The sequence below is a fragment of the Podarcis gaigeae genome, assembly GCF_964106915.1.
Source record: "Podarcis gaigeae genome assembly, chromosome: 14".
Lineage (NCBI taxonomy): Eukaryota > Metazoa > Chordata > Lepidosauria > Squamata > Lacertidae > Podarcis > Podarcis gaigeae.
This window is the reverse complement of record NC_139690.1, coordinates 35,711,411-35,737,380: the sequence shown is the minus strand read 5'-3', so window position 1 is coordinate 35,737,380 and position 25,970 is coordinate 35,711,411. Positions and strand designations below refer to the sequence as shown.

Here is a 25,970-nt window from a genome sequence, read left to right as displayed (position 1 = left end):
ACACGTCTCCCCTTCTCTGAGTAGACCCACTGAAATAATTGAAGACTGAAATGGATTTATTTCCGTGGGATCACTCTGAATATGACTTAGATACAGCCCAATTTTTTGACCAAGGTGGATGAGTTTACAAAGCAGTTTGGATGAGCCATTGTGGCCATTAGTTTAACAGCAAATGGCCTTTTAATCCCCAATGCATAGTGCTGGTTTATCTCCCTTTGAGTGTAGTCACAGATCTGTAGAGATTCTGGGTGCAACATGCTGTAATTTCTTCCTGCTGTTGTTTATTTGCCCGAAAGTGTCAATTAGGGCAAATGGTGCCACTGGATTTAGCTCGGTCTCCCTCGCATCGGACTGGCTGGCACAGAAACAGCAGAGGAAATGATGTGTCAGTGACTAATGCCTCTGCTGCGCCATCTCTTCTGATTTCAATCCTTGGCATTCACTGTACTATCTTTATTTTCAGTCCCTGCCTTTGAAGAATCAAGATAATTCACAAACAACAGCTCTCCCTTTGTGCATTTCAGGCGCTGGAGAAGGCCTTTGCAGTGCCAGCTGGGTTTTACTGGCAGACTGTAGAGACGGATGAAAAATACTTCCCCAGTGGCAGTGATATCAGAGAGAGCAGCGACACAGAAAGTGAGGTACAAAAGAACCAACTCCCACCCACAAAATATCTATCTCCTTGCTTCTTCAGAAAGCCCAGGTCATTCATACTGTGCAGGCCTACTTCCTGCCAGAGTTGGGTCATTCAAAGGTTATGACAATTCTGTATGGAAATGAGAACTTCCTAAAGCAGGTGGCCCTCAGAAGACTGCCTGTGAGAAAGTTTGCCCACCCCTGCCCTAAAGAAACAACCAGGAATATATAATTTCACATTATTCCTTCCTGCATACCATGATCATTTCTTCAGAAGCCCAAGTGAAGTGAAGCAGCTGATGACCAGGGAGTTGGGGGCCTTCTTTGTGGTGGCACCACTGTTGTGGAATGCCTTCTCCAGAGAGATTCTCCTGAAAGTTTCTTTATGGTCATTTCAGTGCCAGGTGAAAACTTCTTTTATTCTACCAGGTCAGGTCTTTGTCCAGGGTCTTAGTTTCCAGTCTATTCAGGAGCCCTGGGTCTACTGCTCTCCATCTTGCTTGGGCCATCACTTGATCTCACTTGATCTCATACCTTCTTATATCTCTAAGTGTCCAGATGATTTCTACAGTTTGAACTGGTTACAACTGTGAGATGATCTCTAGATAATGTAAACCAGCGACAGGGAACCTATGGCCCTCTAGATGTTAGTGGACTCCAACATCCATCATCACTGTTCATAGGCTATGTTGGCTGAGGGCGATGGGAGTTGGAGTCCAGAAACATCTGAAGGGCCACAGATTCTCCATTACTGATGCAGGCAGACCTAGGGCTGAAGAGGGTTTCAGAGGCTACTGGCTTAGGATAAGGCCTCATGTAAACAAGTTTTGATAGAATAACCTGTGGGTTGCAGAAGCGGGTGCTGAGGTCAAGTATGTCCTTGCAAATGATTTGCAGATTCCAGCTTTATTTTTTATTATTAAAAAATAGGATCAGCATCCTTTATGCGATGGGGAATTAACTACAGGATGGTTTCTTATCAGTGAGCTGAAGGCAAAGTCAATACATGGGGAGCTGTAATTAGTTTGATAGAGCAGAGTGGGTTTTATTCTTCTAGCTGGAGAAGGCTTTTTATTACTTTAGTAGATTTATAACTGTGTTTATTATAATGGAGTAAACCTCAAGATGCCTTTACGGAGAAGGAGCATTTGGTAACACTCCATTTCAAGTGCCCGATAATGATGAATTCATTGGGCGTTTATTGGCATAAGAACAAAGCTAGTTCTTGGAGGTAATTCAAAATAAAGTGTTATAGGAAGAATGCAGATCCTCAAGTCAACCCAACCACAAGAAAATAACTATTCTTTCAGGAGCTAGACCCGCACACTTCTATAGAAAATGTTTTGTTTCAGTCGGTAAGTCTGAAATCAGATCAAACACAATTCCAAGTGAATCACATTCCTAATGGTGTCTTCATTTCAGCTGGTGGTGGAAGAGTGAATACTTTCGGACCAGTAATATAAATGCAAGAGATTTAGGATAATCCTAATCTCTTGCAAGGCTGGGCTTAGAAAAATAACTAAAGCCAAATGGTGTGTGCCATTACTGTGTAGACCCAGTGGGAGTTGGTAGCCCAAAACATCTGGAGAAAAAAAGTTGGGGGAGAGGTGGATCTGTACTAACTGCCAATGGCTCCCCAAGGTTTCAGAGAGGGATCTTGTTTTTGGGCTTCATCCCTTTCAAAAAGGTTGTGTTAAATCTGTGAGGATTCTCTCTCTCTGAAATCTGAAAAAAAACACCTTAATTGTAAATTTTAAAATGTCCCCTCCTCCTAAGTGTGTGACTCTCTGGAGCCCTATCTGTTTTCTTCCTGCTTTCTGTTCCCTGCTCAGGTTGCCATGGCGCTGCTGTTTGAGACCCTGCTCAGAAGCCCCCTGGCTGTCCATCACACACTCCAGCTGATTCTTGCCTCTGGTTTGGATATCTGTGGATTCCGCCTGCTCTACCCGCAGCCGGACATGTTCCTCTCTAGCACAGGTGAGGGGCATGGAGTGTCTGGGCAACTTGGACTGCAGCACCACAATGGTAGGCAGTTATTGAGCCACCATTGGTAAACTTCAGGTACATTCTCACTGTCATAAAATAGTAAATGGCAGACAGTTATTAAAATATGGCAAACATATTGGGCTGCAGCAAGGAGGGAAGAGAGGTAAAGCATCTGTTTTTCATATAGATGATGCCCGGCATCAATCGCCGGCATCTCTGAGTGGGAGAGACTCTTTCCTGAAAGCCTGGAGAACCACTGCCAGCCATTGTAGGCAGTACTGAGCTAGATGGGTGGAGAGTCTGACTCACAGGTTCTTGTGTTCCATTTTCACCTCTCTTATTTCTCTTCCCCAGTAACTCCGCCTTCTTGTTATACCCAAGAGAAAGGGCCCTCCGTGCTAGCACTGAGCCTGAGAGGACCAAGAGCCCGTGGCATCCTGCAAGATATCATGGGCCCCTCTGACGCGCAGCTGGCCAGAGTTACGGACTGCCACTCGATCAGCGCAATCTATGGTTCAAGCCGAGCCGAGCCCCTTGCCTACCTCCCTCACATGGACAGCCGAGTACACAGGGAGCTGTGCTTCTGGTTTGGAGGGAGGGTGAGCTGCGACGGGACGCTTCGCGGTGGAGTTCCAAATCCTGTTGGCAAATGCAGCAAACCAAGGTGACAATTCCAGATGGGTGTGAGGTGCTGGAATTATGTGAGAGTAGCTTGTGGGTAGTACTGAGCTGAAAGATCTCCATGGAAGGTAGTTTTTAGTGAATAATCGGTGGAAGGGAATGTTAGCCAAGTCACTTAAATAACACAGATGGAATCTGGGGAGAAAAGTCCTGATAGTACTTCAGTTAAGATACTGAGCAAAAAAGCAGTGTCCAGTTTAAGGAGAAAGGAACAGAGAGGTTTTGTCCTTTTTTGTTCAGTCCTTGTACATAGCAGGGAGGCATTCAACCAAACATACAGAGGAAAATTCCCCCAGAATTACATAGCCAATCAGAGCTCGTGCAACCTCAGTGAAGATCATGCCACTCTGCCTGGTTGCTAAGCACAGTTTCCAACTGTCCACTTCTGAAGGATAGCCATGTTTCAGTTCATGCATTGGTTTAGGAGGTGTGGAATTAAGTAGGTTCTCATTGAAATGCAAACCAAATCTGATTTCTCCCCCATCTGTAACTGCATCATCATGTAATGTATTTCCAAGGGGGTTACTGAGCAGGAAAAGTGTGATGACACAGCTATCAATAGGATCACAGCTGCTTCTTGCTTTGGGAGCAGCAAAATTAATTTGGATTTATGTATTTTTTAAAGCAGACAATCTATTGCTGACCCCCCTTTCCCCAGGAAGCCAGTCTCAGCTCCTGAACATTTATAGAAACCCCCTGCCCCCCACTTTTTAAAAAAGTTGTGGGAATTTATTCTAGGGAAAGTATGCTCTAAATCACACCATTAACTTGAACTGACTGTAAAGATTTCAGCCCTGACCATTAGATGCCGCTTGTACTTTTGAACACCCATGCCCAGAGAATTTTCTTTAAGAATTTTGAGCTGCTGGTTGGACAAGAGAGAGAGAGAGAGAGAGAGAGAGAGAGAATTTTCCTATTCCATGTTTTGAGATGGAAGACCAAGACACAAACAGTGTGTTGGGTTTCTAAATGGGTTTCTATTACCAGCTCTGATGTTCTGTACATTTCACCTTGCTGCTTCCCTCCTCAGCTGGCCAAAAAAAATGTGTGAATCTGAAAGATGGCTGTGAAGGCATTTTATCAAGGCTATAGAGGCTGAGGGGTGATGAGAATAGATATCGCTTGCCAAAAAAATTGCTGTTTGCTCTGGTCTTTTGATGTGATGTTGGCAGGTGTAAAAAGGACTGGGCTGTGTTTGAAACTTTGCAGTTCTATCCTTGTTGCTCTGCCACAGGATTTTAACTACATCCTATGATAAACGTCATCCAACAAGCCACTTCATCTCAAGTAGGATGACTCTGTCAATTTTGGTTGCTCACAGTTTCTCATTTTTCCAAGCTTAAATTTGGTTCTCCCCATTTCTGCAGCAATTTACCAATAGTTGTGGGTTGTTGGTGTGTTTTTTTAATACTTGTGAAAAATCATCAGTATTTTAGTGTGAGTATTTCATAACATATACATTTTCATGTGCACTTTTGACCAATATATACATTTTTGCAAGCACATTTCCCTAAAATGTATATTTGTATGTTTTTTTAATGAATGTCTGCATTTTTATGCTCCCTGTCACCTACATTTTTGTACGCATTGCTTGGCTGGAAAAATGCAATGCAAAAATTCGCAGAAGGGTGAATTTTGAAAGGTAATGGTCTCTTGATTAAGGTATTGCTCTCTGCAAACCTCAGCCCAAGTAGTTATTTGGAGGGAATATTTGTATAAGTGTTGGTGGATTGGTGCTCAATGCAAAATGCAGTTCCCGGAATTTGCTGGGGCACAACTGTGTGGGGTGATCCCACCTGAATTCTAGACTGCAACTGTTCAATATGTTTGTCTTTCTCATTTATAACACTTCCACCCCAGACTTCCTAGGCCTTCACTCCACAAGGCAGATGCTGACCAAGAACCAAGCAACTTGCAGGACGCTACAGCCTTATGGCCTCCAGCGGCTCTTGTCTCCACCACCAAAGGTTGTTCTTGCGAAGCAAAAATTGCACAATAAATCGAATCTCCTTTCCTTACAGAACTCTTCTTTCATGCTTCCACCACTTCTTTGCAGTAGGTTGCATTAACTATGTCGCATTAAGTTCAGTCCTTAGCAAGCTAATTTGGTAACGTAACCCTGTGATCATCATCAGATGCCCTGCTTTGTGTGCCTCCTCCATGAGATGTCCAAAGGGTGGCAACATGGAGGGGATCCCCGTTTGTGGAATGTTCTCCCTAGGGAGGCCTGTTTGGTGCCTTCATTATTCCTCTTTAGGTGCCAGGCAAAAACGTAGCTCTTCAGCCAGGTCTTTGACGGATTATCATTCTATGTCCTTTTTTAAAAAAAAATGGGGGGGGGGTAATTGGTTTGTTTCGTTCTTGTTTTTATCATGTATTTTGTGTTTTTATGTTGTATTTGTATGCTGTGAAGTGCCCTGAGATCTTCAGGTGAAAGGTGGTATAATAATAAATAATTAATAATAAGTGGAATAATAGCAACAACAACTCTCTGGCCTCCCTAACTGAAATTGCCTGCATAGAAGATTCAGAGCAACTTGGCCCTCATGCCTCCTCCTTTGCTTCCAATTTGTCTCTGATTCCATACAGTGGTACCTCAGGTTACATACGCCTCAGGTTACAGACTCTGCTAGCCTAGAAATATTACCTTGGGTTAAGAACTTTGCTTCAGGATAAGAACAGAAATTGTGCTCCAGTGGCGCAGCAGCAGCAGGAGGCCCCATTAGCTAAAGTGGTACCTCGGGTTAAGACCAATTTCAGGTTAAGAACGGACCTCCAGAACGAATTAAGTACTTAACCTGAGGTAGCACTGTAATTTGGCAATAGTGATCAGAACAAAGGACAAGGATGATATTCTAACACCAGCCTTCTTCTTGGGATTAGTCACGTGTAAAAAGGTCCCTGCAGTGGTACAAAGAGAGCCAGTCTGATAACCTCCTTCTGCTTCCCTGCCCCACATTGCACTTCCCAGGAGACATTATTTTGATGGCATCGCCTGTTGTGCCTCCTCACATCTATGGCCTTGTGATTTCAACCTGCACCCAGAGAGGATTTGCACTCCAGGGGACCAAACAGCTGCAGCTGTTGCCCAAGCAAGCTCACGTGCTCGGTGTGCCAGCAAGCCAGGTAAGACTGTGATTGTGGGGCTCGTATCCCCACCCTCTTCTTAGCCTCGTTCTGGTGGGACAATGCCAGTTGGGCCCAGAGGAAAAGGCAAGGCATATTTGAACTGCGGAACTAACTCTCACAGGAAGTAGTAGTGATGGCCACTAACTTGGATAGCTTTGAAAGAGGATTGGACAAGGGCTATCAAGGGCTGCGATCCACAAGGGCTATGCTCCTCCTCCATGGTTAGAGGCAGTAATGGAAATCAATTGCGTGGTGGGTGAGAGTGTTATTGTGCTTGGGTCCCGTTTGCAGTTCTCCCCACTGGGCATTTGTTTTCCACTGTGAGGATAGGATGCTCGACTAAATAGGCCATTGGTCAGATCCAGCAGGCTCTTCTTACGTTCTTATGGGCATTGACAAGAGTTGTATTGCCTTTCACTGACAGCTGTGGTCAGTGTGGTGTGAGAGCCAGTGTAGTGTGGTGTAGTGGTTAGAGTGTTGGTCTAATACCTGGGAGACCTGGTTCAAATCCTCACTCCGGCCATGAAGCTCACCTTGGACTGGTGTCTGTCTCTCAGCCTCACCAACCTCACGGGATTATTGTGGGAAGAAAGGTGGGGTGGGAAGGAATCATGTATGTCGTCTTGAACTCCTTGGAAGAAAGGTGAAATATAAAGAACAGGATGATAACTCAGCCGTTCTACCATGCTCCTCCTCCATGCATCCTTTTTTCTGTGGTAATAGCACACAGGTTCCCGCTTTCCAAATACAATACGTTCCCAGGAAATTGTTCCATAGGTGAGCATAATGAGTGGACGATTTCCATTATTTCCTATGGGAACATTTCTGATCCGTGTTTTGTTCAATCTCCCACCTCCCTCCATGGTATCTTCCTGAAATGGCTGCAGCCAAGTACCAAGGGAGAGACAAAGGGGGGGGGGGGAATGATTTGTCTGATCTCTCACCTTCCCTCCTTCCGTGGTTTCTGTCTGAAAATGGCTGCTGCTACCAGCAGAGCACAAACAAGTGAGGAAGTAGCTGCTTGCACATCTGAATCAGCCATTCAAGTAGCAATAGCGGGACCTGTGTACAGTGGTGCCCCGCAAGACGAATGCCTCGCAAGATGGAAAACCCGCTAGACGAAAGGGTTTTCCGTTTTGGAGGTGCTTTGCAAAACGAATTTCCTATGGGCTTGCTTCGCAAGATGAAAATGTCTTGCGAGTTCCTGCGGGGTTTTTTTCCTCCCCCCCTTTTTCCCAAGCTGCTAAGCCGCTTATCAGCTGATCCGCTAAGCCGCTTAACAGCTGCTCCGCTAAGCCGCTTAACAGCTGCTCCGCTAAGCCGCTTATCAGCTGATCCGCTAAGCCGCTTACCAGCTGATCCGCTAAGCCCGCTAAGCCGCTAATAGTGCTAATCCGCTAAGCCGCTAATGGGCTTGCTTCGCAAGAAGAAAAAACCGCAAGACGAAGAGACTTGTGGAACGGATTCTTTTCGTCTTGCGAGGCACCACTGTATTGAGCATTGTGACAGCAGGATCTGTGTGTACATCCAGTTTCCTAACATAGTTGCAAAAAGTGGGTTATTCCCTCTAAGGCAAGAATGAGGAACCTGTGGCAGCCCAGATTTTGGGGACTCCAAATCCCATCAGCCCCAGTCAGCATGGTCAGTGATCAGGGATGATGGGAACTGGAGTCCAACAACATCCAGAGGGCCACGGGTTCGCCATCTCTGCTTTTAAGGCATGGGAAATAGTTTTCTTCCAGTTTTTTATTCTGTCCTTATTACAAAGCTCCCACAATATATGCACTCTGTTGCACATGCAGGGTGTGGAAACACTGGCCATGTAGTACACATGCGCTTCATGCATTGATGAATGAAAAGATAGGAACATGCTGCCTTATACAAAGCCCATTTCGCTCAGTACTGTCTACATTAACTGGTAGCAGCTTTCCAGGGTTTCAGGCCAGGATCTCTCTCAGCCCTACCTGGAGATGCCAGGAATTGAACCTGAAACCAGCTAAAGCAATGGCCTTAACAAAGGAACTGGTTTGGAAGGTTCTGCAGCCTCTTCTACTAGATTCCAACCCTTAATGGATACAGGATCATAGGGTCACAACTTTTAAGGCAGAGTTGGGGGACCTGTGGCTCTCATGACATTGCCAAACTTCAGCTCCCATCAGCACCACCAAGCATGGGCTGCAGTCAAGGATAATGGGAATTCTAGTTCCAACAGCTGGAGGGTGGCAGACTCTGCTTAAGGATCCACTTGGGACAGCAAGACGTCTTCTCAAACTGAAATCAGCCCCTGAAATTGGCACAAAAAGGATGTTGCTTTTCCAAGGAGATCCCATATTGTTGATGACAAGCTTGCAGACATTTAAAGTTTCCCGTGGGATGAAAAGGCAACAAGACGAACACTTGGGCACATAATACAACCTTGCATCATCAAGCGGCAGCTTCCTGACACACCGACGTAAATGCGATGATGAATCACCGCGCTGAATCATCGCCTGAACCACAAGAAATGTTTGAGGAGCTGTCTGGATGAAAATTCAAGGGTAATAAATGTCCTCAAGCCCATTGGCCTGGGAGACATAGTCCAACGATAGAGCATCCTGCAAGTATTGAAAAGCCATAGGTGGTGGTGGTGGGAACTTGGTTGTCAGGGGCCCAGTGATTTCATGGATTTCCTATCTGGGGAAAAGGGCAGCATATTTAAGGGCATGAGAAGATCCCTGCTAGATCCGGCCCATGTTCCATCTTGTCCAGCATCCTGTTCTCGCAATGGCCAACCAGATGCTTGTGGGTGTTGAGGCAGGTTTTTGGGGGCATGTAATTATCTGATGCTTTTTAAAATCTCCTGCGCCCATCTCTGTTTTTATTACACTGTAGTGGCTCAATTTTTTATATTATTTTTAGAACATTACTGTATTTTATAATAGATTTCAAATCTTGTTAGCTGTTCTAAGTGATGTGTAAGAACTAGAAGAGTATATATCATCATATAAAGAAAGAAATACATCTTCTGGCGAAGAGCCATAGTTCAGTGATAAGAGCATCTGCACACAGAAAACTTAACGTATCGGGGAAAAGTTTCTAGTTCTGGTGTGCAAGGGGGTATTTTTTCTATGTAAGGAGATCTTGACGGAATGTGGGGTGGGTTGTGGAAAACCAGCCACGCAGTCAGCTGCTTGCAGTCTGAAGTGGTACAACCCAAGAACAGCTTTTAACCATTTTTGCAGACTAGGCCTAATATCATTGTAAAACCAGCACAGTCATGAGCATATTGTGGTATCGCAATGGCAGAGTCACCTCAACCTCTGCAATGATTGACTAATGTAGCAAGCCCTAAAATTAGCCCATTAATGATTGGTGTTCAATTTAAGTTTTCTGAAGATAATACATTAGTGGCATATTTTGAGTCCATTTCCAGGAGGCTGCAGAACTGCTGAAATTCTTGTGTGGGAGGATTTTGCTCAGATGGCGAGTGCCCAGTGGAACATTCTGACACTCAGCACTTTTCCATAAATTGGTTGCCTTGCCATTTAGATCAAAAATTGCTGGCTTGTGTCATTTCAGGTAACTGTATTTTGTCGTAGTGAGGCTTCATATATACCAGAGAGGAGTTTCTTGGAGGATAAACTACCCAGCCAAACACGTGTGCATTGCCTGGCTTTGTTGTTGAGAAAGGAAAATGCCAGCCATCATGTCCCTGCGTTGCTCAAAGGTAAAGAAAAGCATGAGCACGAGAGGTGGGAAAGTGTGGTCCCTCCAGTTGTCCTGCAGACTTAGCGTACACACTAGGGATGCCTGATAATTGCAAGGAAACAGAGAAAGGAGTGGAAATTGCCAATGCTCACTTATTCGTCCCATGTCCAGAATGGAAATCAATCCAGTGTATATGATCAGTATCTGCTGCTGTTGTTGCTTTCAGTCCACAAATGATACGTAATTGATTACATCGCATGCACACTCAGTTTGCGTTGCCTTTCCTTTGGATTGAAATGAATGGGGTGGAGTAACATACAGTCGTATCTTGGTTTTCGAACAGTTTAGTTCTGAAACGTTTTGGCTCCTGAACGCTGCAAACCTGGAAGTGACTGTTCCAGTTTGCAAACTGTTTTTTAGAAGCCGAATGTCTGACGGAGCTTCTGATCAGCTGCAGGAGCTCTCTGCAGCCAATCCAGAAGCTGTGCTTTGGTTTCCAAACATTTTGGAAGTCGAACAAACTTCTGGAACAGATTCCAGGGTACGACTGTAGTGACAAGTGGGTTAACAGTCAATCCTTCTTCATAGGGAACTCTGGGAATTGTAGTTCTACGAGGGGTGTCTCCTTTACAAACTACAATTCCTAGATACTTTGGGTGAAGCAATGACTCTTTCAAGTGGTATGATATTGCTTTAAATGCATAGTGCAGATGGAACCTAGATTAGATCTGATCCAGCAGGTTTCTTCTTTGCCTTGCAGAAGGCAATGTTTATCCATTACTGTATGTATGCACACATATGTATAATTTCATTTTTTAAAGAATCATGTGTACAAACTCAGCAGTAACTCATAGGGCTCATCCTTGGCCAAAAAGACATCAAATTCGAACCAGCACTCTGATTGGCAGGTTGTTGAAACCCTGCCTCATAAAAGTAATGGCCAAGCCATCTTTTCCATCAGCCTCTGTGGTGTGCCAACAGCAGAAGATTGCTGTGGCTTCCAAATGTTTGTATGGCACAGTTAATACGACATCGACCGCAGATACCATGCACTTACTGTACTATGAGGTTTTTGGAATAGGCAATTGGAAATATGAGCCAGGAATATCGTACATAATGACATTGCTATTAGATTGTACCATAAGCGGACTCAACCACCTCTTTCTTTATAATTTTTTCTATTTCATTTGTTTGTTTTAACCTAGGGCTTATGAGTGCACTGGCAGAGAAAGGTTTCTTGGAGGACATTCAAAGCAGTTTGCACTCCCATGCTGAACCAGAACCCAGTCTGTGTTTTCATGCGGTTCCTTATACCGACAGTTTGCTGCAGGAACTGGGTGCGTCACAGCACAGACATAATCCGCTAAGTATTAGGAATCTGAAGATGGAGCTAGTGGCGAAGAATCCATGGCTTCACATTATGTTTGAACCCAACCAGTGACCATGTTCACGCATAACAGCCAGTCATAAACCAGGTTTTGTTGTTGGTTTAGCAACCTTAGTTGGTTTGGGCAAAATAAGCCTCACTCCAAGCTTTAGACATAACACTAAGTGGTCTCCTTAGTGGTTAGTCCACCTGATCACAAAAAAGAAAGAAGGCTGTGTGCACATTCTCTTATAATCTCGGTTTCCTTTCAGGCTACGAATGTCAAGAGAAATTGCAATGTAATAAAAACTAGCACTACTGTCAGCCATGATGAAAATCCGACAAGTCTTTAGTAAATAGAAGTGGGTTTCCCCTGCCCCCTAAAATAATTCAGAGTAAATGCTGAGTATATATGAGGAAGGCTATTCCATAGTTGGAATCAGAGGCATAGGAAGGAGGCTGTGGGGGGTGTGGGCTGCCCCAGGTGTCATCCCTGAGGGGGTGACAAAATGGCACACTGCGGTTGGTGGCACTTACCGCGGGGCCTGGCCTGCAGCACGCCTGAGCCACATGTCTCTCCTGGAAGTGACGCGGTGGCTCGGGGCCCTGCGCTGCCCGAAATGGCCGCGTGGGGCTTGTGTCTGCCAAGTTGACTCCGTGGGCAGCTCACCATGGCGCCCCCATGTGCAGATTGCTGTGGTGCCCCCGTGGGCGGCTCACCCCGCCCCCACTGCTCCAGGTGCCAGAGCAGCTAGCTATGCCCCCTGGCTGGGATAGCCTAACCTTCAAAGATGGGAGCTCCTGGAGCAGACTCCCAAAAGGAAACTGAAGCATATTTCTACAGCGACTTCTTTCTACAGCAGGTGTAGAAAGCATGGCCAGGGATGATGGGAGTTGTAGTGCATCAACATCTGGAGGGCCAAAGGTTCCCCCCTGCTTGTCCTGCATCAATGGAGCTGTAGGTTTCCTCTGCAGTAAAAAAAAGTTTCCTCCTCCCCCCACTTTTCTTTTGCAGGTGGCAATTTTAGTGTTGTGCCAGATCCCTCGAACATTCCCCTGGAGGTTTTGCACAGTTGGATGTATGCCTCTGAGCCCGAAATGGAACAAGTGGTCCTGTTGACCTTCACTGGAAAGGAAGCCATGAAAAGCGCAGGCAGCGTCCTTCACCAAATCCTTGCACTAGGCTACTGGAAGCAGCCTGCTCAGACTCCAGGTCATTCCCAGCTTAGAGCCTGTGTGATAGAGAACATAGCCTTGATGCAGAAACCCTATATGCACTGTGATTAGGAACAGGGCAGAAATTCCAATCAGTTCATTTTAAAGGTGAACCTATCAAATTTGTGCTTTCCAAAAACAATACATGAACCGAAACACAGCTCTTCTTTAGAAGTCACACTTCTTTGAATTTTGCAATGTAGTTCTCCGGCCAAGTAATGTGCACAAAAATGCACTCTATTTGGGGGAAATTGCTTTGCAAAGGTGTATATTTGGCCAAATTGCATGAGGAAAAGGTGTGCATTAGAGAAATTCACACCACAGTGCAGGTGAATTTTCATGAGGAGTTAAATAATAATAATTAACAAAAAATGTGGAGTCACTGAAATTGATATATTTCCCCACCCTAGTATTGATGTATGCATTCTATTATGCACATAATTAGGGTAAACATCAAAATAGCCCTGCTGGACCAAACCAAAGACCTATCTAGCACAGCATCCTGTTTCAGCCAACGGCAAGCCAGGCGTCTATAGAAATACAGGGCATGAGCACAATAGCCCTACTTTACTGTTCCCCAGTTGGCTTGGCTCTCATTGGATGAAGGACTCAAACTCTGATTGCAGATACTGTATATATTATGCATAAAAGTTGGTGAAACTGACATTAAAATGCATTCTATTTAGGGAAATTCCTTTGCAAAAATGTGTATATTTGGCAAAACTGCATACACATGCGAATATTAGGAGAAATTTGCACAGAAATCCTGATGAAGTTTCACGAGCACATTTTTTTTTAAAAAAATGCAAACTGATGTGCAAAGGTTGAGAACTGAAGTTAAGATTGGAAAGTCATACTGTGATTGGATACCAGGGGAGGGACTATTCCGCAAGGGGCAAAACAGTAATTCATGCTGGCCATGTCTCTCTCGGCAGTGTTGGAAGACTTGGACCTGCCATTTGAGCTTCTCACTCTGAAGTGGTTGCCCCACCTCACTCGGATACAGGCTAAGGAAACCACACCCTTCGAAGTGGGAGACAAACGCTGGCAAACAAGTATTGATGCGCTTATGAGCAGCCCTGCCCTTGTCTGTGTGCTGCGGAGGATTGGTGCCTTTGTGGTCCTTGCCAAAATCCTGAAAACACTAACTCCTTACAACAGCAAAGTGAGCTCTGGCTCCGGCTCTCTTCCAAGAATGATGTCATCAACCCCAGAGACAGCCTTCAGGCAGGCAGTACTCTTCTTCACTGAGAAGGATTTTGTAGGCGGTGGGTAGAGTATTTTCATTCTTTCCCTTCACCAATAGAGCTGATCTAGACCATGGCTTGGCTGAAGCTTCTTTTGGTGTCAGAAAAACCCAATGGTACCCTTTCTGCTAATTAATGCAAGACACTCTGTTCTTACACTTCACCGTTTTTAACCTGCCATTTGAGACTGTGACCTTGCATTGCCTATTTTTTTCTAAGCATTTGATAAACCAAGAGTCCTTTCCCACAGGCTTCATGGCAGGGAGAAGGATAGGAGCAAAAGTAGAATGAGTTGGCTCCACCTGCTGGTGACCTCCTGCTTTACGTCCTCTCTATTCCAATTGGCACTTGTTACCACTGTACCAAATTCTTTTTTCCGTCCTGCAAGAGGCCTTTCTTTAGAAGAACAAGGATCTCTCAGAGGTCTTTGCATTTGTTGTTTGGATAGCCCTTTGGCTACTGTTCTCTTTGCCAAAAAGCCACTGTGGATGTTTTGTCTTTTTCTTCTTCCTCACAAAATGCCCATCTCCATCCTTTTCCAGATCCCAAACGTCGACCTGCCCTGAAGTACTTGCCACCTCCTCCACAGCACCCCCAGTCTGAAGGTAAGACTTGACCTTGCATCCACTTCTTCAACACATCACATAAATATATTTTTGGAAGTTGCTACCAGGAAGTCATGGGTTCCAAGATCGCTGACTTCCCCGCCCCCCTTGCCCCCCCCGGAAACAAGGTGGTCAGGCAGGAAGCAGTTTTATGAAACCCTTTGCTCATCCCTGGAATCCCCACTTTCAAGCCCCAAAAAAGTTCTGAACAGTCGGCAATGTCTGCCACTGTACAACTCCATGACGAGAACCCTTTCTGTTGTTGCTCTTGTGCACTAAAGTCCTTTCACTTTTCTTACGCAACAGGAGAGACTCACACAAGCCATGCAGAATTGCTCTTCCGCTCCATGCAAGTTGGTAAGGATGCCAAGGCTAAGCAGGCCCTGCTGCTTTCTTGGGGAAAGTTGGATCTGTCAAATTCTGCGCAGAGAGGGCTCCATCATTAAAAACACGGAACTTAAGTGGACTTAAATAAGGCCAGAGGAGAGGCACCTTGCATGCTGTATTGGAATGTCTTCCTTTGCCTGAATTTACTTCTTTGGAGAAGAGAATATACACCAAGCTTGCCATCCTGGAATTTACTTCTTTGGCTGCTCTGCTTATTTTCAGCCAAGCACATGTCTCCAGTGCTTGGGTAAACAGGGCACTTTCTCACCAACCTCAGTCTGCCCTGAGTCAGCCACCATCTGCCTGCCTTCTTACTTGCAGCCAGCCCTGGCCCTGACCCTGGCATTAATGCCCTCCTCATAAAACTCAACAGAGGAGGATGAGTTGATTATCAGACCCTCCAAGTGTCCCTATTTTCCAGGGACGTCCCTGATTTAGAGAAGCTGTCCTGGTTTCTGATTTGCTCCCAGAATGTCCCACATTTCCATTGGATGTCCCTATTTTCATTGGAGGAATGTTGGAGTGTATGGAATTATTTGACTCCCAAGCTGTCTGAAGGCAATCCTGTGTAGGGAAGGTTTAGTAATGTTTAATGTTTTATAATGTTTTTATATATGTTGGAAGCTGCCCAGAGTGGCTGGGGCAACCCAGTAAGATGTGTGGGGTATAAATAGTAAAATCAAAATTATGGAATGGGATGTCCCTATTTTTATTGGATAAATGTTGGAGGGTATGGATTCTGCCTGTCATTGACTCTGGTTCCCCCTACGGTTGGGCTCCTGGCCTACTGTCCCACCAGCCCAAATGGGCACCAGCCGCTACTTCATGTCTCAGAATTAAAAATGGGTTTCTTATATGGGACAGCCTATTGATCAATAAAGATAAAGCATTGATCATTGTGGGGTTTTTGTTTTTAAGCCCTAAAATGCTAGTCAATATATTAATGGAGAAAAAGACAAAACTGGAGATTTGTCTCCAGCCAGAATTAGTCACGATGCAGCAAATTTAGGATTTCCAACCCTGTGTTTGCAACCTAAGATTAGTTTATTATGCTATGTTATATTGTTTCATTTATGACTCTATTCCTGCAAAGCAGCTGGAAGCGATTTCACAGTATCATAAAAAATGTGTCTAAAACAATTGCATCTGGGAGAAGAGTTAAAACAATTACATCTATAAAAACAGTTTCAAATACAATACAGAAATTGACCGGGGTGATTTTCAGAGAAGCAGCAGGAGGCTGCTCCTTGCCCAGTTTCCTCCAGCTGAGCTCTGGGACTGGTAGGAAGCCTGGCTGAAGGAAGAACAGTCTGGGTAAGGGGTTGCAGGAAAGAAATGGCTGGCAGAGGGAACAGTTATACATCCCATTTCTGTTGCAAATGCCCATCTGCTTTCATGCATTCGTATTAGGAGCAGAGTTTCAGTTCCTATAGAATAATATAGCGTAACATTGAGCAAAGAAACTTAGAGAAAAGCTTTTAAAAATAGTCTACTAGGAATGAGCAATCCCTCCACCTTGCAAAAAATAAACAAATCGCTGTTCTTTTTGCAAGCTGTGATTTGCTGCAGAATTGTAAACAAGAGCAAAGTGTTTGACCACTTAACCATAGCAGTGATCACACTTCTGCTGCTGCCTTTTTGAAAACCTGGGGTTTTTACCCATGAGATGCCACAGTGAGAGGAAAAAGCATTGCTCTCTTTGTGATTTTACTTTTGACATCCTCATCACACTGGCTGTGTTGCATAATCATGAGGCCAATGCAGAGTGAGGGCATGCTTTCCTCACTCTGCATTGATCAAAAGCCAAGCAGAGCTTAATGATCTCTGTTGCCAAACTATGGACAGGTGGCAAAACGTGATGAAAACGAGGGTGGGAGCTTTTGTGAAAACTCCTTCAGAAAAGCCCCCTTGTGAGCTGGCAAAGTGTGCTGGCAAACTGCTACTTTAGCTCTAAATAAATCTTGTAAAGAATGGAGAAGATTGCTAAAAGCAATTCAAGACACTCAAGGGAAGAAAGTTACAAACCTCGAGAAGCAAGTTTAGAAGAGACACTGACAAATGACATCATTTTCCAGCACAGAGTATTCTCACTAGTCTGAATGAATGTTATGACTAGATCATATGCTGCCTACAAGAAATCTAAAAAATATATAAGTTTTTGAAGGCAATCGTGAAATATTAAATTCCACGTCTATCGAGGCATATGACTCACATTTGCTAGAAAGACTGTAAAGGCTTCCCCCAAAAAACATAGCAGGTTTTATTTTTAAAAAATCAAGGTTGTGAATCAGTGTGAAGAACCAGATTTGGAAAGAGCTAAATCAGGGATGAGGACCCCCCCCCATGCTTGTTGGAGTCTGTATTCCCTAGGGGTAATCTTTGGAGAGGCACGTGGTGTGGTGGGGGCAAAGTTTTCTAAGGTGGAAATTTCCATTCTGTGACCTGCTGCCACCTGCAGTCAGCACACAACTTGTTAGAATCAACACGCTGGTTTACTGCCTCTCCCCTGCCCCTGGGAGAGCTAGGCCATTGCTCTGCTGGTTACAATGCTCCATAGTGCAATATCTTTTCATCCTCCTTTTGTTGATCTTTTATACAGGAGCCCAAATCCTCTGCACTGTGCTGCTGCTCAAACCAGGCACATGGACCCGTAACCTAGCAAGGATCCTCCGGAAACTGGATCTAGAGAAATTCAGCCTGGTTGGAATGAAACACATAGACCTTACCCCAAAAGATGTCAAGGCACTCCTCTCATCTGAAGCTAAGCAGGTTTGTTGGAATGAAAGACCAAAGGGCATCAACGTAAGAGCAATACATCTGACTGGGCACTGTGAGAAAAGGGTGCTGGGCTGGATGAGCCATTGGTATAACATAAGAAGAGCCTGGTGGGTCAAGCCAGTGGCCCATCTAGTCCAGCCAGGTGCCCATGGGAAACTATAAGCAGGACCTGACTGCAATCATGTTCTCCCCTCCTGCAATTTCTAGCAACTGGCATTCAGAGGCATCAACCATCAGGTCAGTAGCCATGGCTAGCCTTCTCCTCCATGAATTTGTCAAGAGTAGAGAGACTACAGAACTCGAGAGGTGGACGAACTGGGCATAAATGAGAGTTCTGTATGTCGTTTACAATGCTAGTCTTTTCAGACCTAGCTTTTAATATCAACCTACAGCATGGAACCTACTTTTCATTTTATTATTATTGCATTTTTCCTTCTCTCTCTCTTTGCCTCTACCTTCCTTTTGTGTTTGATTGTCTGCTTTCTTCTTCTTCCAATTTTCTTTGGGCACTTCTAGACCGCTGCTGTTTTTGGGATGCATTTTGAGTTCAAAGGCAGCGAATTCAGGTCGTGCAATTAAAGCGAGCTCAGTGTCCTTGGGAGGAGACTCTTGAGAGTCCCATGGACTGCAAAAAGATCAAACCTCTCCATTCTGAAGGAAATCAGCCCTGAGTGCTCACTGGAAGGACAGATCCTGAAGCTGAGGCTCCAATACTTTGGCCACCTCATGAGAAGAGAAGACTCCCTGGAAAAGACCCTGATGTTGGGAAAGATGGAGGGCACAAGGAGTAGGGGGCGACAGAGGACGAGATGGTTGGACAGTGTTCTCAAAGCTACAAACATGAGTCTGACAAAACTGCGGGAGGCAGCGGAAGACAGGAGTGCCTGGCGTGCTCTGGTCCAGGGGGTCACGAAGAGTCGAACACGACTAAACGACTAAACAACAACAACAACAACAACAACAGTGTCTTTGAGGAACAAATTCACTTCCCAAAAAGTCCGGACTTTTTGCAGTAAGAAAAGTGAGGAGGAAATTTATGGAAACTGTGGAATGACAATTATTTGATGTGGTGCTATGTAACCTCCATACAAGTGAATCAGAATGAACACTCAGCAAACAGCTGATTTTGTACAGCCTCCCTGTGCATGCAAATTGGGATGACTACTCGGTCAAGAGGTTATCAGTGTGTTCTGCTCACTTCCTCTCCCCTTGAAAGCAACACAGCTTTTCTTCCTGAGAGTATGACTGCACAAAGATTGCCAGAGTTCCCAGAGTTGGCCCCAGGTTCTTGGGGGTCTTTCAGGCAAGATGTTCTCAGTTGACCCCCTTTAAACGGTGAACCATCTTTAAACTGCTTTTTCTAAAAGCCACTGGATAGCACTCCCACTGAGATGTTGAAGACTGTCCCAGTGGGGTGACACAATCTCCCAGTTCCCAGTAGGAGGGGCTGCCAGCTGTCCCACTGCAGCTGCACTTGCCTGAGATTTTCATGATCCAAGGGAATGCTTAGATCTTTGTGCGGAGCAGAAACAGGATCTCTCTGGTTCCTCATGTTAGGGCACCCCCCCCAGCAGCCCATGGGCCTCAGAAGGAGCCCAGTCAACACCACACACTGACACTGAGTTTCATTTGCAGTCATTTGTCTTGTGATCTGCAGCAATCTGAGCCGATCATTATTCTTTTTCTATCTTCGTCATCAATATAGACATTCTGAGTCACTCCTCCTGGCCTTTGGACACCTGGTGCATAATCTAATGCATTGCTGTGGCTTTCTAATCATATTAACCATTGAAATACTTCTGCTTGCAGATCAATAGCCATGCTTAATTTTGAAAAGTCACCCTAAAGTTCTTATAAATCTGAGTCACAGCTTTATAAAATGTTGATTTGCGTTGCAAAGGCCTATATCATAAGTGTATGGAGCTGCCTTACCCTTCTTCAGATCCTATTTTATTTCTTCATACATAACAGCTCTTTCTCCCTTCTGCCTCTTAATATGTTGTAATTTCCTGAATTAACTCTGGGAAAGAAATCACATGGATAAAATATCAGTAAGGCACCTTACTCCAAAAATACAACAGGTTGTTTCCAACTAAATCCTACTCAGAGCAGACCCACTGAAATTAATGGACAAAGCCCCTTAACTTCAATGAGTCTACTCTGAGTAAGACTAACATGAGATACTACCCATTGCTGATATCTAGTAACTTTTTAAAAAGTTTATGGTAGAACTGGATGCTAAATATATATATATAATGATGCTGGTGCCTAGGATTCTTAAATATAATTTCAAAAGTATACTATAAGGTGAGTAAGAGGGGACATAATAGAGGTGTATTAATTATGCAACGCGTGGAGAAAATGGGACGAGAAAAGCCTTTCTCCTCTCTTAACACTAGAATTCAGGGACATCCAAGGAAACTGAATATTGGAAGATTTCGGAGAGACAAAATTAAGTACTTCACATAATGCATATTTAAACTATGGAACTTGCCCCCACAAGAGGCAGTGGAGGACATCAACTTGATGGCTTTAAAAGAGGATATTTAACAAATTCAAGGAGGATAAATCTAACCAATGACCATCAGCCACAATGGCTGAATGTGCTACCTCCACTCTTGAAGGCAGTATGCCTCACTTGAGAGCTGCTGCACCTAGGGCTTCCCACAGACATCTGGTTGGAGACCTCATGTTCTAATACAAAGATTATTTTCAGGTTTACTGTTAGGCCACTTTGAGCACTTATGTAACATATGGTGAAAAAGTGACTCATGCAAGCTATCAATAAGTAGAATTTTTAAAATGGTTCGGTTTTCTTTATCATCAGCAATCAGCTATGAATCATGAGGAAGCAGGTTATCACAGTCATCCGACAGAGATCTTTTATATTCTTCATATAGCTCAGTGGTAGAGTATCTGCTTTGATCCCTAGCATCTCCAGCTAGGGCTGGGAATGTCCCCTGCCTGAAACCCTAGAGACCTACTGCCCATCAATGCAAACAATAATGATCCAAACAGGCCAATGGTCTGACTCAATACAGCGAAGGGCTGTATCCCAGTGATAAAGCACCTGCCTTGCAAGTTGAAAAATCGAGGTTGGATCACCAGCCTCCCCAGGTAGAACTGGGCAGGTCTGCCAGGCAGTGCACACCCTGTTGAGCTAGAGAGACCAACAGTCTGATTCAGTATAAAGCAGCTTCGTAGGTTCCCTCGGTTGAGAACGAAACTTTCCAATGGGGAAAGGCTGTGATTGTAGATTATTCAGAAGGTCCCAGGTTCAATCCCTCCCATTTCAACGTAGGGCTGAGATCGTCCCCTTTCTGAAATCCCGGAGAGCCACTGCCAGTCAGTGCAGACAGTATTGAGCTAGGTGTGTCAATGACTCGATAGAAGGCAGCTTCCTATGTTTTGGGGAAAGGGCCACAGCTCAGCGGTAGAGCATTTGTATGTTCCTAGGATATGAGAGAAGGTTGGGGTATACATATCTTAATGTAATGTAATGCAATAAAGCTGTGGTCCTCAAATTCATTCAGCCTCCCAAGAATTGCAACATCTCTTCCTCAGTTTCTTTTTCAATATCCTCACGCTACCTAAAACATTTATGTATGTAAAGACTTTATGGCGTCGTTCACATTGGAGTATCTCCCCGCTCAAGCCAAGGCTCTTGCATCTTCTTAGGGAGTCTTTAATCTGTATGTATCTTTAATCTTTATGTACAGCTCTCTGTAAGTCCCAAACCACTAAATTAGAGATCTAGTTTTACAAGAATGTATGATGCTGATGCTGAATCATTTATGAAGCATTTGAGTTTCTCAAACTGATTGAAATCTTACGATTCATATTCTATAGAGGAAAAGTACTGCTTTCCAGTGGGGCTGACATGCTAAGAGCTGGGGACACTGGTGGGTCAGAAATGAGAGTTGAGCATTGGTTTCATCACAGGGGAAGAAATGCCTATGGGCAGAGTCAAGATAGAGAAAGTTGAGCAGAGCCAGGGGGTGTGGCTTGTCTAGATCTCAGAAATGGGGGATATTAGCTTTCATTGACATGATAGCACTGTTCAATCCTGGTGAAGCCAAGAGGCAGAACAAGCCAGGGGTGTGGAAGGCTTATTGTTGCCTAAGCAGAGGTTTCATCATACATTTAAAGTACTCTTACACCACTTCAACAGTCCCAAATAAATAGTTTGCTAAGTGTGTAGGGAATCGTAACTGTGAGAAGTCTTCTAACAAGTCATCACCCTTCACTACAATTCCCAGGGTTTTGTGGAGGGAAGCCATGACTGTTTAAGTGGTATAAGAGTGGATGGTGTGGATGTGACCAGAATCCCTATCTGAATAGAGCCTCTTCCTGTTGGAAAGAGCCATTCCTTTTACCTTCACAGCTCTCCCCGGCATTCCTGGTGGTTCATTACAGATTCACCTGCTACCTGGGCCTTTTCCCGCTGAAGGTGCCAGAGACAGAAACTGGCACCTTCTTCATGCAACGCATGTGCTCTACCATTGAGCTATGGTCCTTCCCATAAAACATCTCCCAGGCCGCTAGACCCAAGTGGTGAGGAGCACCCTTAAACACAACAAGCCACACATTATGCAGGAACAGGCAGAGAGCTAGGGGCTACACATCCTGATCCTAGCCCTGGCAGCCCCTTGTTCTGGCGCCCCAGCCTCCTTTGTTCCAAAAATTGGCAGTGCAGAGGGCTACATGAGATCATAAGAGCCTGTAGCCGTCACTGCCTTTTGCGGAAGTGAATTCCATCATTTAACTATGCACTGTGTGAAGGACAACTCTATTTTGTCTGCCCTGTGCTCATTGCAGCTGAGCAGGTAGACTGACCGGGTGGGAACTGACTCTAGGATGTAGAGGCAGCTCCCTTGTTAGCTCTTGACAAAGCAGGAAATTGCCAAAGCACATTGGTTCAAGCTTCTTGGCAGGCAGAGTATGACACTGGCTTGTGGGACTTGCCATTGGCTGGCTGCGCATGGAAGATGTGGCACCAGAAAGAAAGGGCATACCTTATTAAATATGCCTGCTTTTCATGTTATGGCCAGGTTGCTGTGTGGGTCAGCAGCCCTGAGACAATGCAAGCTGAGGAGAACGTGCCAGGATGGAAACAGAGTTTGCATCCTGCTGTTATCAGTAAAGTTGCATACACAGATAATGGGAGAAATTTGCACAAAATTCTGAAGAAGTTTCATGAGAAGCCTTGTTCTTTTTCAAAAAAAAAAATGCAAACAGAAATTGCAAAGAACTGAATCTGAGATTGGAAAAAGGAAGATGTGAGAGAAACTGAAATTGACAGATTTGCCTACCCCATGACTTGATTGACTCAACAGCCCCCCTCCTTATGTCTAACTGGGTATAAAATATTCTCCTTTTTCTAAACCTCCTTTTTTTCTTGTCACTCGCTGCCATGGAACTGTGTGCTAGGCTTTAGCTAGCTATTGCATGTTTGCTTAGCTTAGCGGTCCCTATTTCTGTCCAGGATGCAAAGTTTCTATAAGTCTCTCTTTTCTTTTCTGCCCAGGACCCTGCTACCTTGGAGGCTCACTCCAGCTACCTAACTTCAGGTTCCTCCTTGGTCCTCTGCCTTCAGCGACAAAATGCAGTGAAGAAGCTCCTGGACTTGCTAGGCCCTGAAGACCCCAAGGAGGCTCAAGCAGCTAATCAGTTATTTTGGAGAGCTCAGTACGGCCACAGCTTACTCTATAATGGGTTTTATGGTGAGCCTGTCTGTTTAGGATTGCTCAGAAGGTTCCCACTTCAAATAAGTAGTTTTTGATGGAAAGATTCTAGCTATTTAGATGTAAGAAGGAATTGGTTTCTGTTCCAACCTGTGTTTATAACATGCAGTGCTGTTTCCCTTCTGCTGCAGTTCAGCTTCTGACAAAAAACACATAATTTGTCTCACTGTCTGCTGTGGCAGAATTTTATATAATTAATTGTGTTATCATTATGTTATTTCACACACTTATATTTTAAGCGCTAAGGAAATGTAATTCAAATGGGAACAAGTAATCAACTGTGTGTCATTTGTGGACTAAAACAAACAGCAAATACCCACCGTATTCACTAGATTCATTTCTGCTCCAGATGTGGAATACTTAAACAAACTTTGGCAATTTCTGCTCTCGTTTTGGTGGGAATTCTCTGACATCCCTACCCCAAAGTAAGTCTCATTGAATTCATTGGGACTTATTCCAGAGTAAGTATGCATAGGGTTTAGAAGCAAGTGCTGTCCAACATGGCTCCTGACATGGTGGGTATCAGAGTGACGTGGTCTCATATTACAGGCACAGCTTAGAATCGTCTCCCTTTGGTAAACAGCATCCCCACCTCCCAAAAAGCAAGGTGGAAGCCTATTTCTGTGGAACAATTCTCCGGGCAGAGATGGCAAGGCTCCTCCTCACCCAGATCTGTTGCTAAGGGACACACGGCCTCTGCGGAGTCCTGCTACTAAGGGTGACAGCTCCCATTTTCAGCTCCACAGAGCTTTCATTCGGGCACACCATTTCTGCCTAGAGCTGTTCTCTACGGAGACAGAAGCTTGTGCATTGTCAGCCGTGGAAGTGGGTCAGATTAAAGGGTGGCTTTTCCTGCTCAGTCTCCATGTTCACAGAGAAGAAGTTGGAGAGAGGCAGTGTGGTATAGTAGCGAGGGTGCCTGGTTTAGGACCTTGGGGACCAGGGTTCAAATTTCTCTCTAGCCATGGAGCACACAGGTTGACCTCGACTCAGTCACTGTCTCTCGGCCTAACTAGCTTCACAGGGCTGTTTCGGTAGATAAATTGGAGGAAGCAATGTACGCCACCACCTTGAGCTCCAAAAGGAAGAGTGTTGCTGTAGTTAGTTGTTATATTTATAGCTTACCTTACCTCCAAGGAGGTCTCCCTGTAAGCCATGGCCCTTCACCATTATAACGATGGTGATTATACTATCCCTGCACATAGAAAGCTAGTATACCAGGGAGAAAATTAGACTAGCTTTCTCCCTGACACGCTAGCTTTCTGCAGATAGGGAAAGTCCCATGTGGAACAATGCTCAAGTAAGCCATCTTCCCACCTGCATTTCAAAGTGCCAGCAGGTGTATATTGCCACATATGCTTTCCCTGAATGTGAAGCCTTCAGATCCTGGAGACATATTTGTGTTGTTTGCCTTATCCCTACTGAGTTTCATTCCAGTGTTACTGGCATGAAAATATATATGTATCCAGGCCTTCCTATTTACACATGGAGAAAAAGAACTAAAGATAGTGTTATTATGTTGGACCGAGGCGCCAAAATGATTTCATTTCCTGATAACTCTGCCGCATTCAGCAGGCAGCCCCCTGCCAGGTATCTGCAGCAGCTTCGCTCGATGCCCTGCTCTGAGTTTCCCAACACTTTATTTCTTGGCTGCAAAGAGGAAGAAAATGGTGACATTGTGTTGGTGTGGAGAACAAGCCGAGTCACAATAGAGTGAAGTCAAAATAGCAAGGAGACAATGAAACTGTTCTCGGCGTAATAGGTTTAAATGTTTGCTGTTACAGTGTATAACAGCTGCCCTTTAAAGCAATTTCTCCAGGAATCTGTGTGCCATCAATCATCCCGAGAGAGGAGCAGGAACAGAGACAATGTTTAATTCATGGGCTGATAGAATCATCTCTTTGTATTTATCTCTCTTAGCCTCCACATCGTATTGGGTTGCTGTGCGGGATGTGGAGCTGTTCTTTCCAGAAGGGCTGTGTGGGGCTGGGCCCCCGGCTCTGCAGGGAAAGGAGGTAGGACCCTCCTCATTCCTGATGTTCATCCTCGATAGCTGGAGCTCTCGCCTATCTGATTTCTCTCTTTTACCTCCTTTTGCATCTGTTCTCTTTTCCATTCCCACGGCCTCATCCAAACACGCCTTCCAAACACAGCTAGCCAAAGGTTACCATCCGCTCCAACCTTTAATAATAATAATAATTTTTTATTTATACCCCGCCCTCCCCAGCCAAGACAGGTCGGCATCTAGCTTTTCCTCAAGGACCCTTTGACAGCGTGGCCGTGGGTGGCTCAAAGTCCCAGCACCCTACACCCCAAATGGCTGTGTTTCCCTCGTGGATTTTTTGAAAACCACAACATGAAATTCTGTGCCAATGGAAGCAGAGGGTGGGTTATCTGGATCAGTCGAGGAAATTGTAGGGGCCACAGAGATGTTTGCTGCTTCTCAGTCCTGGTTATTGAGAAGCAGAGATTTCAACCGATCTGGCAGCACTCGGCTTCTGACATTGCA

The 25,970-nt window shown here is 44.8% G+C and overlaps 1 protein-coding gene across 1 annotated transcript in view; it reads left to right on the top strand.

Annotated features, from left to right (window-relative positions):
• Positions 1-25,970, top strand: part of DNAAF8 (dynein axonemal assembly factor 8) — a 91,079-nt gene that overhangs the window by 46,870 nt on the left and 18,239 nt on the right. The window contains exons 14-27 of the mRNA XM_083710808.1: positions 525-641; positions 2,469-2,613; positions 2,977-3,286; positions 5,164-5,270; positions 6,275-6,429; positions 9,991-10,138; positions 11,325-11,456; positions 12,501-12,698; positions 13,636-13,968; positions 14,490-14,552; positions 14,859-14,909; positions 17,539-17,708; positions 23,245-23,440; positions 25,382-25,476. Coding sequence (XP_083566934.1) covers positions 525-641; positions 2,469-2,613; positions 2,977-3,286; positions 5,164-5,270; positions 6,275-6,429; positions 9,991-10,138; positions 11,325-11,456; positions 12,501-12,698; positions 13,636-13,968; positions 14,490-14,552; positions 14,859-14,909; positions 17,539-17,708; positions 23,245-23,440; positions 25,382-25,476 — 2,220 coding nt within the window. The remainder of the gene's footprint in view (positions 1-524; positions 642-2,468; positions 2,614-2,976; positions 3,287-5,163; positions 5,271-6,274; positions 6,430-9,990; positions 10,139-11,324; positions 11,457-12,500; positions 12,699-13,635; positions 13,969-14,489; positions 14,553-14,858; positions 14,910-17,538; positions 17,709-23,244; positions 23,441-25,381; positions 25,477-25,970) is intronic.